The sequence below is a fragment of the Apteryx rowi genome, unplaced genomic scaffold (assembly GCF_003343035.1).
Source record: "Apteryx rowi isolate R43461 unplaced genomic scaffold, aptRow1 scaffold_601, whole genome shotgun sequence".
Taxonomy (NCBI): domain Eukaryota; kingdom Metazoa; phylum Chordata; class Aves; order Apterygiformes; family Apterygidae; genus Apteryx; species Apteryx rowi.
The window spans coordinates 294,311-310,017 of record NW_020450874.1 but is presented as its reverse complement, the minus strand read 5'-3'; the positions used below and the strand labels follow the sequence as shown (position 1 = coordinate 310,017).

Here is a 15,707-nt window from a genome sequence, read left to right as displayed (position 1 = left end):
CATGGTCGTAGAAACCAAAACCCTGTTGCCAACACCAGCAGCACAGCCAGTTGTTAACCTGGAAAGTCCGTCTCCTCCTCCTCTCATCCATCCCCCTCACTGGCAGGATTGAGGAGAAGATGACCTGGGCTCCCAGRCCYTTGAVCRCCATCCCCMSARCTCTGAAATCCTGCTTGATGGTCTCCAGTTTGCCCTTGGTGTCATTGGCGCCCACATGGAAGAGCAGCAGTGGGTAATAGTCCGAAGAATGGACGAGAAGAGAGTCTGCTCCTGTTTAAATCCATTTTTCTCCCATACACTACACAAGATTTTTCTTATTACATTTAAAATAAAAAATAAAAAACTACAAAAGAAAAGCAGCAAGGATAATCGTAGATATGGCATAGCATTTAAAAGGAGRGATGAAATTAGATTAGGATTCCCCAAGATGCGAGTTAAACAACTAATACTGGAGACTTACACTACTGACACATTTGTGGTGGATACTTCTTTTGCACTGTGTGTGCCATAGTTTGGTCGGAAGCCTTTAGCAGCCAGTCTGGAAATCTGTACATACTGAAAATTTTCCATGGTATTTTCTTGCCACATCTCTTCCTTCCAGCTTTACCCCTCAAAGATGTGCAAAATGATTCAAAGCTAATGTTCTTGAAAGATGTTGCAATGAAATGAACAGGCCTGTAACAACTTGTTATATATTGATGGAGTTTGGATACACTTAACATCTCCTACTGAAGTTCAGGATTTGGAAACCCTGGCAAATGCTCATCTTGTTATGTTTTTGTTCCATCATCCTGTTTTGTTTCTTTTTTCTCACCTTGGGCAAATGAGACACCAAGACTGTCTTGCACAGTTTCCAAGATCTCTAGAGGCAGACAAAAGGTAACTTTTTTTTCCCCTATGTGCTCCTTTTCTGTGCTTTAAGAATAGACTAGAGGAGGAATACCTTTCCTGGAGATAGGGCGCACTGGGAAAGGGAATGGAAAAAGAGTTCGTTCTCCATCGTGTCTAATCTTTGAACTCTTCCCCACACCCCCCGAAGCAGAAGAAGGAATTGAATTTGTGGTTGTATGTATTCACACTCTTCCATATCTTTCTGCGTTTTGGGGGATTCTTCTGTCTTCATTATTCATTTTTCTTTCCGTATTTCTTTAAAACAAGAATCTAGCAGTGGGGATTATTAACTRGATTGCACCCAGTTACCAGTCACGGCTGTCTTCAGTGGGAAGTTTCTTTGTAAGAATATAGTACATCCTTTTCCTGGCTGCTTTAGTTGCAGTCTTGCTGGCTCAAGCTTCTGCTGGGAGAAAAGAGGTGGCTTTCTGCTGATTGTGCATAGCGTCCCCTTCTGGCAAAAGAGGCCGTTTTTCTTTAATTTGTAGAAAAACAGTTCATCTAGCAACCAGCAATATTGGCAAGTGTTGTGAATACCAGGGATAGTAATCCAAAACTGAAGATACACCCAGCCAACACAGGACTGCTTGGAAGTACGTTAACCCTGAAATTGCATGTGGTTGTTATTTTAATATTAGAAAAGCGGCATGGAACAAATTGCCAATATAGAGTGAAATTACAGATTATACCAGTCCAAGGGAAGGCTGACATTCAGAATCAAAAGCTGTTTGAGGGAGGAAAAAAAGAATATTCAAATATGAAATTTTGGCATCATCATACTTGCTGTACTGAATAATGTTGTGAGCCTAGTTTTTCCTTTTGTGTAAATTTTTTTTGAATGCTTATAATTGTAGTTTACTTTCATAATAGCTACTGCTTTTGAAGTTGTCATAAGATTACAGACTTGATAACTTTGTATGTTATGGTAAAAACAGTGACCGTTGCTCCCTAAATGAGGCTACTGAATCAGATGGGAACCTCCAAAATTAAACAATTCATTTAATCTAATTGACTAAATAAAATGCCAAGTTCACAGTGTTCATCTCTTTAGACTGATGTAATTTCTGGCATTTGACTTGCATACCTCTTGAAATATTAAATCAGTTTATAAACGTGGCAGAAAAGAGCAGCCTATGCTTGCCAAATAAAGTTTGGGTATTTTACAACAGCTTAAACAAACCAGTCGTGTTAACTTTTGTTCTGGGGAATTGCTTTTTAGTTTTGTTTTATTATTAAACTGTATAAATAAATAGGCTTTCTGTCAGCTTCATGCTCCTCTTTTAAGAGAGCTTGCATGACAATAGTAGGCTAAGAATATTTAGCTAGATGAAAGTATCCATTTGCACAAAATCATGTTTATGTTGATACTATATAGTTTTATTTTTTTGAAACAAGGGGATGAAGTCATAAGAATTTTATTTTTTTAGAAAACACTAAAACCAGAGAAAACTTTACAATTTTTTAACGTGAAACCTTGAGTATATGAAGACTCTCAGGTTGACATTGAATTTCACTTGGATCTAAACTGAGACAGCAGTACTTGTAGACATTTAGTAATGTTTAAGATTGGTGCCAGCAAAAACCTGACACTAGTGTAGTTTACAAAAAGAACAATTGCTAGACAAGTTCAACTTGAAATACTTGCTTAAGCTCCCAGTGATTAACTGTAATTTTGGAGTGCTTTTTTTTAATGGGTTAGTAACAGTTAATTTCCATGAAAATCAAATACCATATATTCATCCAAACTGAGATTGTTCTATAGCTCCATTCTGATCATTTCCTTTAGTGACTTCTTTCAATTTGTTATTTGAAAATGCAAATTAAGTTTTACTATTTTTCCATAATCTGTTCTGTAGTATTCCTGCCCATTTATTATTAATCATTGAAATCATTAATTTTCATTTTTGTTGGAAGGCTAGCCTTTCATTTTAATATGACTTCTCAAAACTAAGTTAAAAGAGCATTATATTTTATAAAGCTTTTGAAAACTAATTAGTTACTAAGTCACTAAGGTGATTGATGAAAGATGCAAAGTCATATTAAACAATGCATGATATTTTCTTGAGTAAAATTAGCAACTCTAGGTTCCTTTTTCTTCTGCTGTCCTTCTTTGTAATACAGAATCTAACTTCTGATAAGTGAAAAATACTATAATTATTGTAAGACATAGTAGTAATCTTCAGCCCTAATGACACAGGGGAATATATTTAAATTATAATTCATTTCACTTAATTTGTCTGTAATTAGAGAGAAAATGTATTCATTTTAACTGGATAAAACCCCTGGTTTCAGTAGGTGATGATATAGAATTTCCAGCACAAGTTTGCCATTTCCAGTCAGTTTGCCGGGAAAAGCTTTGTTGGCTAGACTGGTAGAACAGAAAAAGATCCATGGCCTCTTTGCTGCTGTGGTTTTGTTTTCCTGCAGCTGTCTGTTCCTCATGACACAAGTACTTAGAGTGAAACTTGATTTCTGTGGAAAGCTAAATCTGTATATCCATATATTTTCAGCGTGCATCAGGTTTATTACATTGCCCATAAATTAAGCAAAAGCTAAAAGAGGAAACACTTGTTGGAGGCATTTGTTAAGATGTCATTCCTGAAAATGTGCAAACTTGTATAGTAGTCTTTATTCAAACAATATTAGTTAATATTCCTAAGACTGGTATGAAAACAGTTTAATAGTGATAAGTAGTCCATGCAATATGCTGAGCATTGCTAACTCCAAAGCCATTCCGAACCTCATAACGTGACCTGTCGTGTTCATTTAGAAAAAGGAATACATTAGTAATGCGCTGGTTTATCTTGTTTTTATTAACACTGAGTACACGTGTGCCTGCAATACTTGGGGTTGTTTTGTTGGGTTTTTTTTTTTGCCTGTGTATTACGTTATACTAGATGAAAAGGGGTTGGGGATTCATCTTCCCAAACACATTCTCACCCCAGAGTAGTGTTATATTGACCTTCACAGTCTCTGACACCCAGTAGGGTACTGTGTATGTTTATAAGGTTTATATCACTTGCATTTTGTGTCCGTCTGTAAATCAAAAGGTAAGGTTTTATGCTGAAATGTGCCAGTAAGCCACCAAAGAAACCATGACAGTGGTTCCCAAAGAGACTCTCTCTCTCTCACTCTCTCTCTCTCTCTGAAAGGTGCAGCCTTGGGCATAAGGTATGCACAAAGATTGAAGTCYTGCCTGCCACCTTGTCAGGAAGGATTGCAAGTCAACCTGAGTAAGGCGGAGAGGTCTTTAACCTTAGTGTAAATAGATTAAGCATAGCATGTCTTTCATTTCTTTTACCTAATATCCATTCACCTAATGTATCAGCTTATATTTTTTGTCAGTTAGGAATGAAATATTTTAATGACTATGCAAGCTATTTTGTGACACCATGTAAGGTAAATGGAGCAGTTGAATCTTTCAGGCATTCTCATGTCCTCTCTAGGCCAGAGAGGATAAATTGTGTTTTCAGGATTACTTGTCACAGTCACTAAAGCAGGAAATCATTAAAAGAAATTTGGGTTTTGAGGTGTCAGAAGCTTTTTACCGCAGAAGTTGCAGTCTCAAAAAGTGGTAGCATGTACAGTGCTCTGAGTTTACCTAATATCAGGTTATAGTTGGGAATGCTTGAGACAAATCAGTAGATTCGTCTGGAGGGATTTTATGTAACTTAGAGATGATGGATAAAGATGAGGGTGACCTGGATTGACTGGATTCCACTGAGGGGAGCCAAATAAAAGATTAAATTTCCAGGAGTAAAGAAAGAAGGGGGCTTTCTTTTTTTTTTTCCCCTATAATGAGAATTCTCTTCTGTATGATATTACCAAGAGACATACTGTATCCCATTATATTCCTGTTTGCAAAATCATAATAAAAAATGAGAGCGAGTGCAGAAAAGAACTACAGAGGTTATGTATAGAAAGAATTTCATACTGTAGGAGATAAAGTCCAGTATGTTTAATTACTTAAAAGAGTGCTTGAAAGGCATAGTGAGCATGATGATAGTTTTTAAGTACTGTCAGGAAAGTAGCCAGCTACTCAACCGTGCTTTCATTTTCTATTGACTAGAGTATTGGGGAAAATTACATAGTGATTTTATAATAATGTAAATATCTCAGTGTAGCATTTTATTTATATATGTGTATATATATAAAATATATCTTACATATATATCTTACATATATATTATATATATGTAATAATAAGTTTAAATAAGTTTAAACCACATTTTAGTGAAAATTTGATATTGTTTAGTTACCAGTTCAAATTTCTTGTCCTGAAGTGCTCAGAAATTTTCTCCACATTCCCCTCATGAATACTACTCATCATGTTTTCACATCTGGTAAAACAGGATTTGCGAGGAGGGGGGTCATGGGGTTTCTTGTTTTGTTTGAAATAGGTGGAGTGCCATTTATTTTGTTAAGGTGGTTCATTAATGAGACTTATCTCTGTAGAATTTCATATATATTTGGGTCACAGTTGCTGACAAAGGATTAGGCCTTATAAACTCTGTCAGGAAGAAATGTCCTAAGTAGATGTCACTTTTTCTTCATAATCAACCTGGTTATAACTGTTTAGAGTACAGCATTGCTGGGAAACGGGCCTTCCTAGCTGAAACGAACTTGTACTCTTAAGATGAATATAGCTGCTTTTTGAAAAGTATGAAACTTTTTAGCTGAACCAGGGTTCATTTATTTCACTTCCTGGAAAATATCCTATTTGTAAGTGCATGATCCATTTTTATGTAAAAAAACAAATAGTTTCACAGTGGTAGTATTTACACCAAGAGTCAAAGAATACTTTTGCTTGGAATGATTAAAATACCTAACTTTTACGGCCTTGGAGAGGGGAACAAATTGATCATGACAAGAAGCCATGTGGTCACTAAATTATAGAAAAAGAAGCCAAAGAGCTGTTCTGAAAAGAGTATTTTTTCTACCCTTTTCTCCTCAATAAGCAACCTAGAAAAATGACAGGAAAGAGCAAAATGAAACTGGATACTGAGGAAAAATTGTAAAATACTTCATGAAACTTAGTCTAGAACACCCATTCAAGGGTAAGAAAGTAATATTTTAAAAGATCTACGTGCAGTGGTGGGTAACAAACTGCAGCTGAAGTTTCACCTAAAATATTTGATGTTAGTTTGAGGTGTTTTATTATCTACTTGTACATGCTCTGACATTGCTGTTTTTTCTTTTTATAGCAATTCTTCCCTTTTAAGAAAAAAGTCTTACAAAGATGACGTAGATGGAGTGATTATGAGGAAAGGCTTAACACTCGGACAGCTAAGAAATGTGAAGAAATAATGAGGAAAATGATTGAATTGAATTATAAATAGAGGTAAAGGGATAATACTGGGCGAAACAAAACTGAGCTGAGGAGTAGGTAAAACTTTTAAGTGTGAGGGCTGAGATTCCTAAATTGTTTCCACAGGCCACTACTGGCAAACCTTTCTCCTGAGTCATCTAAAACAGCTTTAGACAGGATAGCTGGGAATACATTTTATATGAATAATCTTGCATTTCTGAGATGTGTCGAAGCCTTATTCAACAGCTTTTTTGTCTCTTTGCTGTCTTCTGAAGGCTTTTCAAATAGGTTATATTTCCATTCCTATTAAGTTAAACTGCATCTTTCTACTGAGAAAGTAGTTTACGGTTTATCTCTTGGATAAACTGTAATCTGAGCAACCATGCTCAATGATGATAGGGAACTGTCTTTTTTCAGATGCCATTTTTGCTTGATGTACTTTGTTCAATATAGAGTCTTGTTTTCCTACATAATACAGTTATGGTTTATTTAAATAACTTCATCACATCTGAAAAAAAACTTGTTATTAACTTAATTTCTATAAGTAGTAGAGTGAATTCTCTGCCTCTAATGTTGGAACTGCCTTCAGTAAAGCTCTATCTCTGGAGAAGAAGGTGGAGAGGCCTGGCAGGGCAGAGTTACAGCATTAGGAAAATATCGATGCCATCAGACATGCAACTGGCACCAATGTGGTGATGGTGGGGTGCTCYGTCCATCTGTCCTTGGTGCTCCCTTGCTAGCAAGAGAGGGACCCCCTGCTCCCCTCGCCCATGGAAGTAGGTCCAATGTGTTGGGGTGAGAACAGCCAACTGGGCTGGGCTGTCCTGCACCAGGCTGCCATTCTCGAGCATGGGCCTGCCCCACACGAATGCTTGATTACCTCATCGCATGCCTTATTATCCCTTTTCCCCACATCTTGGCCTTCCCTCTTTTCCACCCCAATCCTGTCCTTACCCACCCCTAATTGATTTCCCCCCCCCCCCATTGCTCCCAGTTTTACTGCACCCATACCTGAATTTGGTATTCCAGTATGGCTGCATGGGTAATCTTGGCTTTATATGGGTTTGCTGATACGGTTGCTTAGGTACTGTCGGCCTTGCAAGATTCCCTCCCCCAAAGCTCCCCAGTACTCCTCTTCAGTTATCTGTGAAGTTTATCTGTTTCTAATATAGCTTGCCCTTAATGATCTGTAAGAATCCAGCCATTTTGTCAGCTTCCTACTATCCAGCAGCTTTCTTATGTCATGTCCAGTAGTTTTTCATATCCTGTTTATTTAGCTTAACCTCAGGCCAAGGCCTAGTAATTTGCCTGCAACCTTAACAAGGTCCAACTGGCTGACAGGTCCATTTAGCCTGAATTTTTTTTTGTTTGTTTGTTTTATTTATGTATTTATTTACCCTTGGAGGAAGTGCAGAACAGCTGTTTGGACAGTGAACATTGCCTGACTTTGAGAGCCAGGCTGTTACTGCTGCTGCCACAAGAGATACAAAGGGCAGCTGCTGCTTTGCCACCTTCACAACCTCCCTTCCAGTTTCATCTTAACTGCCTCTGTGGCAGCTGTCATCTCGCATACCGGGAAAAAGATAAAAGCACAATAGTGTGGCTATATTGTGTACATTGGCCTACAGAGCTTCTCCCCTTATCTCCCTTTCTCTTAAAAACTTTCATATTAGAAGTTGAGATAGGGATGCAGTCTGTAATCAAAAGAGAATGATCTGTTTCCCTTCTCTCTTATTAACCATTATCCATCAGGATCCCTATGTTTGTTAATTAGGACACTAGTGTCACTGGCGTCAGCCGTATATCTGAGAGTCAGTCTCCTTTGTCTTAATTTTAGAATTAGATCTCTTTCCTGCAAGAGAAAACATGATCAGCATGTAGACAGGATCTGTTGATCCCAGTAGTCATTTCTTCATCTTCCCTGTTTTTAAGGTATTTTTAGGTATTCAGGGAGTTGTTTAAAATATTGGTCAGAGATCATTTTCAAGGAGGGTGGGACAAGGAAGCACAGTGGGTGTATTGGTTGGTAATGGAGTTTTATCTGTGTTTTATTATCTAATCTGGGATTACTGTGGATCAGATGCTTCATAAAATAGCTTGTGTCTAGCTTCTTCCTAGCCTTTATAGTCCTCTCCACTTGGAACATAAAACTTCGTTGAACTTGGCACCTTGTTGGCACCAGATGTTGTGATACCAAATATTAACATAATTTTAAAAAGTAGCTATAGTTGGTGAAAGAGCTAGTCATAACAGCTATTACATACAAATGTACCATCTCAGAGTCAGGAATTCTTGGGCTGAATACATCTGGAAGCTGAGAAGACTGTGCTGGGAAGGTATCATTATATAGCTTTTCTGTTTTCTTGTCTACTGCTGACCAGTAATAGAGACAGAAGAAAGGTCTATTTAACCCAGTAACCTGACTCATATGGCTGCTTTTACAAGAACAGAGTATTGCTGAAGACTATAAATCCAAAATGCTTGCTCTGCCTTAAATGTATGGGGAGTGAAGGACATACTTTAAATTTGGGGCTTTCGCCCTTAAGAGGAGGCTCATGGTCTCATTCTGGGCAGTAAGCATTTCAGTGAAGCTACATTCATGACTGCATCCCAAACTGTGATTCTTACTCCATTACTACACATGATTCTGCAATTCGAATGTAGTTATGTAATAATGCCATATAAAAATTAAATCCTTGAAGTTCTAGTACAGATTTTGCTGACATTTACCTCCCTTTACCTCCCTTTACCTCCCCGCCCCCCCAGCTTTCTGTGTTTAAATTCTAAAGGGACAGAAAATAGGCACAGTTTTACTTGGGATATGATTCAGAAAATTTATCCTATGTAATATAAAGAAGCAGTATGATTTAACTCCATTGGGTTCCAGAACTTCATTCTTAGCCTCTGGCCAACTATGTGACTGTGAGCATGTCACCTAACCACCCTGTCCTAGTTTTGCCATCTGTGAAAGACTTTGGGAAGTCATGGAAAACTGAATCATAGGTCTTTTCCATCTCTAGGTTCTATTAGGTCATCCAGTCTGTCTATCTGCCAGTGTAAGATTGTTTCCTATATTCACCAGTGTTTTTCCAGTCTGGTTTCTGTGCACCAAGTGATTGAGCTTCCACCAGTACCTTGGGGAGATGATTTTACAGACTACTAAATTTCACTGTCAGGAAGCTCTTCTGACACACAAAGTGAATTTTTAATTTCTTAATTTCATCCTGTTGCGTTATTGCTGTTAGTATATGCACTCATTGTTTTAAGACATAGGTAGGCAATTTCCATAACACCTTAAAAATCTAGGTAAGATGCATCCTCTCTATAGAGAATCTAATAAATGGAAGTTAAAGTTTTGGATTGAGAGGTGTGACCTTTTATAAGGAAATAAACTACTAGGATGGAATTTCAGGAGGAACCATGTAAATGTGCAGACAAACTGTCCTGGATTTAGCATAAAAACAGGATAGAATATAGAAACTTAACATAGTGGGGAAAAAAATGGAGTAGGATGTTAAATGAAAGTGTTGGAATACTTATCAAGGATGGTTAAGGAGGGATTTTGAGAGAACAGAACGATAGTTTTAGTCAGTGAACATGAAAGTCTCTAATGTAATACTTTTTTTTCAGATACTTGTAAGTTATCATGTCTCCTATAATTTGAATTACATTTGAATCTTTGCTAATACATCAATTATTTTAAGCCACCAATCACAGTAATTGCTTTTAGGGGTTTTCATTTAGTGTTTCTCAACTGTATCTGAGCACAGTGTTGCAGGTGCAGCCCAAAGGTGGACATGTTGTCTCACTTTCTCAGACTGTAATACATTTGCATATACAGCCCCAAGTTAGTTTTTCTTTTTTATTGCCTGCAAATGTTGCGAATTTGTTATTTTTTTGTCATTTAAACTTAAGTAATCCACTTTCCTGGAGCTTCAGAAATTCAGCAAATAGATTCTTTTCTTCAGATGTTAAAACTGGCAGTATTGAAATATAGTCTGGATGACAGCTATCAAATTTTTGTACAAAGAAGTTTAGTCAATCTTCATTTTCCAGAACTTTGAATATGTGGAAGTTATTTGGGTCTTGCATAACACCATAGTTAAACTGCTTTTAAAGTGTCCATCTGGCAAACAACTGGTATGTAACATGATTTATTTGACGTAGTGCCCTAGCAGGAAAAAGCCAATATTAGATTTTTTAAATTCAGTGTATTCATTTGATAAAGTTACTAAGGTATTCAGTAATATAATAAAAATACAATATATGTTTAAAAATAAGGGAAAAATCTGTTGTGAGAGCATGTCTCATTGAAATATGTATTTTCTAAAGAATTCTGCTTGTCCAGGATTTTCATTCCTCTATTTCAGCTGCTAATGGAAATGCTTAAGTCCAGGAGTGAAAACTGCATGTGTAGTATTTTCAGAAAAGAGGAGTTGGGGGGGAGGGGGGGGTTGTCCCCCCCCCTTCAGTGTCATGGTCTTAAACATTTCTATTTACATATGTTCATAAGTTGCGATGTAACTTCAGAGCCTAAGACAAGTGGGGCATTTCATAACCTTCCAAAGTTTATTTCTAGCACACCTATATGGGCACTTAAAATGTTTCTATAAATAAAATCACCGTCTTGCATACTTGCTGTTGAAAATCTCCATTGCCCTCGGATTGGATACAATTAATAATTAAGTGTAGGTTAATTTTTTTGGAATTGAAATCTATTGATTTTATGTAGTATTTACATTTAAAAAAATCTATATATGAGAAATTGTTTTTCCTTCCTTTAAGAAATCAGCAGGGGATGCCATGAAGCCATGTTTGAGGAAGGTGAATCTTAGAAAGATTTAGTAAAGTTCCATCATAAGAAGAATAAATGTCTTTCATCCACAGGAAATAAAGCCAGATCAAGTTACCAGACTTGCTCTTAGGAAAGAAGTTAATTTTGAAAGTGTCTGCAGAAAGGTAAGGTTTAGATTTCTGATTTTCTTTCCCTTGCTTCTGTGAATGTGAGAGCACATGAAACCTTTTAGGTGAAAGTGCATATGTTGGTGAGAGTATGTGCCTTACATATGTTACATTACACTTTTCTCAGTTGTAGACTTTTTTTAATGTATACACTAAGACATGCCTGCAAAAACTTGTGTAGAAGTTTAGCACAAGTGAGTTGTCATCAAGGCTTGGTGAGCTAATCCCTAGTGACTGGAACAGAGTATCAGGAAGCATAGCAGTGGTCTTGGTGTCTTAGAAATAATTTGCTATGTTTATATAATGCACTTCTATGATTCAGTTAATATAAATAATCTAAACTTTCAACAGCTGTTGAAAAACAGTTGAAAAAAGTTCTAGACAGAAGCTTCCACATGTGAACAAAACATAGGAAATGGCCTGAAATACAGGGGAAATCAAACACCCCTGAGGCTCACTAACTTCAACGGTATGTCTTTTTGGAAGCCCATTGATGGTTCATTACTAAGTGTTTACTGTTTAACTAGTGATACCTGTAACAAGTGAAATGGGGACATAAAGGTGGGAAGATGCTCCTTGTAATAGTTGAGGCTGAGAGCAGACAGGACACTCCAAAAGGAGAGTGAATAACAGCAGAAATAAATACCCTTTGAATGGAGATGTTGCAGAAGCAATCTCCGACAACAATGCTGAATCAAAAAGCGTCAGTAAATGAAGTTCCATATATTCCTTTGAGTTCTTCTAAATTCCCATTGGTGTTCCACTAAGGACTGTGGGGAGACTGAAATCTGAAATGTATATAATACACAGACTAAACTTTAATGTAAAATTGTGGCATTTTCTCTTCCAGCTTCCATGTTGCAAAGCACAGTGATGTGTGATGGAGTTCATGTATATTTTTTTCTTTTTTTGAATAGAAATGCTATCAGCATAATGTGCAACAGTATTTGTGCTTCACTGGGGCAAAATCGGGTTAATAGAAAAGTAATACAATGTGCTTCATATAAGAAGAATTCAGTATTCATGGAAGAATGTTTGGATGGGACATGTCCTACCTACTTTTCCTTCTCAGTGATAGAAAAGAGTAAGGGAAGGGTCACAGAGATACTGACATGGAGCTAAGAAGAAGCATTTCTCTTTTTAGTTACTTGACCAAGAACTTCCAGTCAGAAGGTGAGCTAGTTGGAAACTGTTTGTTAGGAGGTTAGAAATGGTGTAGAGGTGACAAGGTTCTGGATGCATGAGGACACCTGGAGGAGGAGTTCACACTTCAGAAAGGATGCTCAAATTCAAACAGTGAGGCATCTACTACTGTGGGAGATGCCTTCTGCTAAGGATTCAAAAGTATCACACTTATGCGGATTGCATTTTCGAAAGATATAGAAGCCCCCAAATGAAATAACTGATGCTATTGTTTTAAAGGAGTTTACAGTTGGAATTTTATTGCCTAAGAGGACAATTTTATTGCCTAAGACGCTGAAGGAATATTATTAATCTTACCAGTTTCTTTTGTCTATTCATTTCTTTTCCTAGAACTTTCTCAGATATAAGTGAAGAAAAAAAATGCAAGAAAATGCTGTGAAATTTCCTTAGCCTTGGGTATACAGGTTTCTCCCAAATAGACTTCACGTTTTCATAGTCATGATTGACCTTACACTTTTCATATTTACATAAAGTAGGCTTTTACTTGGTCATAATCCTTGAAAGCAGATAATGCAGGTATTTTCATGAAATTGTTGTTTTAGTTTTTAGAATTGTAGTTATTTCTGTTTCTTTCATCTGCTGGTCCTGTTTTTCAGTGGTAGGAGAGCCTGTTAATCTTGTGCCTTGCAATGAGTGAGTCTCTTGTTTCAAAACAAGTGTTTGGATGCATGCTGAGGTTGGTTTAAACCTGCAGAGAGGTTTTACCTCGCTGCAGGATGAGAACGTGTACAAGTAATTATTGCAGTTCTGTTGACAAGCAGTAGCTAAGCTATAATAACTTTATTGCTTGCTATTGTTTGGCTATAGCATACYCCCAAATAAAGAAGATATCACTACTATGCTTTAACAAAATTTAACTCTCCAGTGTATTACTTCTGCTTTTCCCACAGTTTTATTATTATTACTACCTACGAGGTGGTTTTCTATCCCCAGGAGTGTTCTGCAGGTCACATGAAACTCGGAACACACTGTTTACCTTTTCATTAACTTGACTTTCAGAATATTTGAAGCAAAACATCCTGTGGCTATTTTCCTTTTTGGAATAGGTTTGTTTTCATTGATAAAAGGCAATCTGCTTTTAATTCGCTGTGGAATGCTGAATATTAGTTTTGCATAGTGGACATGTAGTCAAGATATTTGTTTAATTCCTTCTACCTGCTGAGATTTTATGTTCCATTACCATGTTTTCCCATGTATTTTTCAGAGTAAAAGAAGCATACTTTCTTATTCAGAGTTTGCATATTTTTCAATCAGTACAATAAAATTGTGCTAAGTGTTTAGCAAGTTGCACTCTAACTGAAGATTTTATGATTTAGCTCTCAAGATTGCTGCACAGAGTTTTGTGACTGATGGTTGCTAATAAGATAATCAGATTATGATAATTGAAGAGTGAGTTGGTGAGTCACCAGCCCCATGACATTACCTTTTTTCTCCCTGTTAACTTATGGAAACATTGTAGGGCTTATCACCTTAATATAGGACAAGAAGCAGGAGGTGGGCATTTATTTGTGTACCTTCCCTGAAACATGCTTTATCTGTTTTTAGTACTGCTGCTGCGGGTGCCATTGCTATCAACAGGTGATAAAGTCTGCTCTAAAGATAATAAGAATGTTGACATGCATCTTTAACTAGACTTTATATTGTTGGTGCTTAGGTACAGCTGTTGAAAAAAGGGAACCTATATTTTCTTGTTTTGACTTAAGGTTTTGTGTTAAACTTGCTTTCTGTAGCATACATATATTTGCCAGCCATTAATTAAAAAAATGAAAGGGGGAGGGGAATAGGATAGTAGATCCATTATCTAAACCTCCCTGCTCCCAATATTTCTGTGGTTGCATTTTAAAGCATTCCTTGTAGAAGATGTACCTGAACTGGTAAGGGTAGCTTGGTTTATTAGTGTTATGTTGCCAAATAATATGCCTAATACAGCACCCCAAAGGTATAAATTGGAAGCCAGTCATGAAAATGCAGTTCATTACAAGCAGGGGATTGACTTAGGAACTAGCAAAGGTCTTAACTGTTACCTTCAGCCTCCTGTTAACATAGGTTTAAGATAGGTTAGATAGGTTAATATCTGTTATATTTTTATGGTATAAGAGAAACTATATGCATCATCTGTACTGTCTCCAAAAAAGGAGACATTTTTCAAGTTCAGGAGGCTTCTCGGGGTGAGTGAATCAAATATCTGTGACTCTTTACCTGTATGGCTCATAAGAGTTTGGGAGCAACTCRGGGATTTGCAGACCAGCAGTAGAAAATAGGTTTTCTATGACTTATCAGATGAGAGTGCTACTGCTTCACACTTGAGAAAACACTGCTTCCGCTACCAAACTCCTCCATGAATTCACTGGGTCTCTGGTGAGGGACTGAAGAAGTCGCTGGGCAAGAAGGACAGGAGAATGAGATAAAGATGTATGGGCAAAATGGACTGACAGGAACAAAAGGATAAAGCTTTCTCTACATCGCATCATATATTACAAACATTCCTAAAGAAAAATATAAGCAAACCAACAGAAGCTAGTTTCAAACAACATAACTTCAAACAGCAGTTTCTCCAGGAAGCTGAAGTTACAGGCCTGATTACCTATTACCTTTATCTCTTTTAAAAAGAATGTTTAAATCCCAGCATCAAAGTTCTCAGATTTGTCTCATCAGCTTGTTAAACTGTACAACTGCTGGCCTGAGATTAGGCTGTATATCAATCCAAAATATCTGTCTCATCAGTAATTAAAAAAAAACAAAACAGCTGCATCCAAGGAGGATGGTTGTATCTGTATTTTCTAATTTTCAAAAAAAATAAAGATTTATATTTTAGCTGATGTTCCTAAACATATATTTGTGAACCTGGCTTTAATTTATTAAAAATATATATTTTGTAATGGAAAATATATAAAAGCAAAACCTCTGTATTTTCCATGGATTTAATCTTAGAAAAGGCAGTAGGCCATAGAAGGGACCTGACACAAAGTCCCCTGCAGTTTAATTGAAGACTTTCTGTTAACTTCAAAGGTTTTGGATCGAGCACAGAATAGTTGCTGTCTTTCATTTGGGCCTTTGGGGGATTTTTCCACAACTCCCTCCATTCCCTGCCCTCCCCTCATCCAAGAATTCTACTAGCTGCAAAAAAAATCTGATTATGATAGATTTTATAATTGATATAAAATTTCTGTTTCTGTTGTTAGTGCCTTTAGTAGCAGCATAACTAGATAATTGCTTATGTGGATTTTTAACATTCTTTGCTTATGAAAATATTTTGTTTGCAATCCATAAGCCATAGTGAAAGGGCTACTGTATGAATTGGTCTTTGTGTAATAGTGATGTAATAGTCTCAGTTTTGTGTTGT

At 36.8% G+C, this 15,707-nt stretch overlaps 1 protein-coding gene across 5 annotated transcripts in view; it reads left to right on the top strand.

Moving 5' to 3' along the window:
- SRFBP1 (serum response factor binding protein 1) overlaps window positions 1-15,707 on the top strand; it is an 83,755-nt gene that overhangs the window by 41,317 nt on the left and 26,731 nt on the right. For 3 of the 5 annotated variants that reach the window (XR_003256284.1, XM_026083469.1, XM_026083468.1), the window contains one exon: window positions 11,087-11,158. The exons of 1 other annotated variant lie outside the window; for it this stretch is intronic. Coding sequence is in view for 2 of the 4 variants with exons in the window: in XM_026083469.1 (XP_025939254.1) it covers window positions 11,087-11,158 (72 nt within the window). In the remaining 2 variants the exon portion in view is untranslated. Of the gene's footprint in view, window positions 1-6,095; window positions 6,233-11,086; window positions 11,159-15,707 lie in introns of all 5 variants that reach the window. One more of the 5 variants, XM_026083471.1, reaches the window with a different exon arrangement.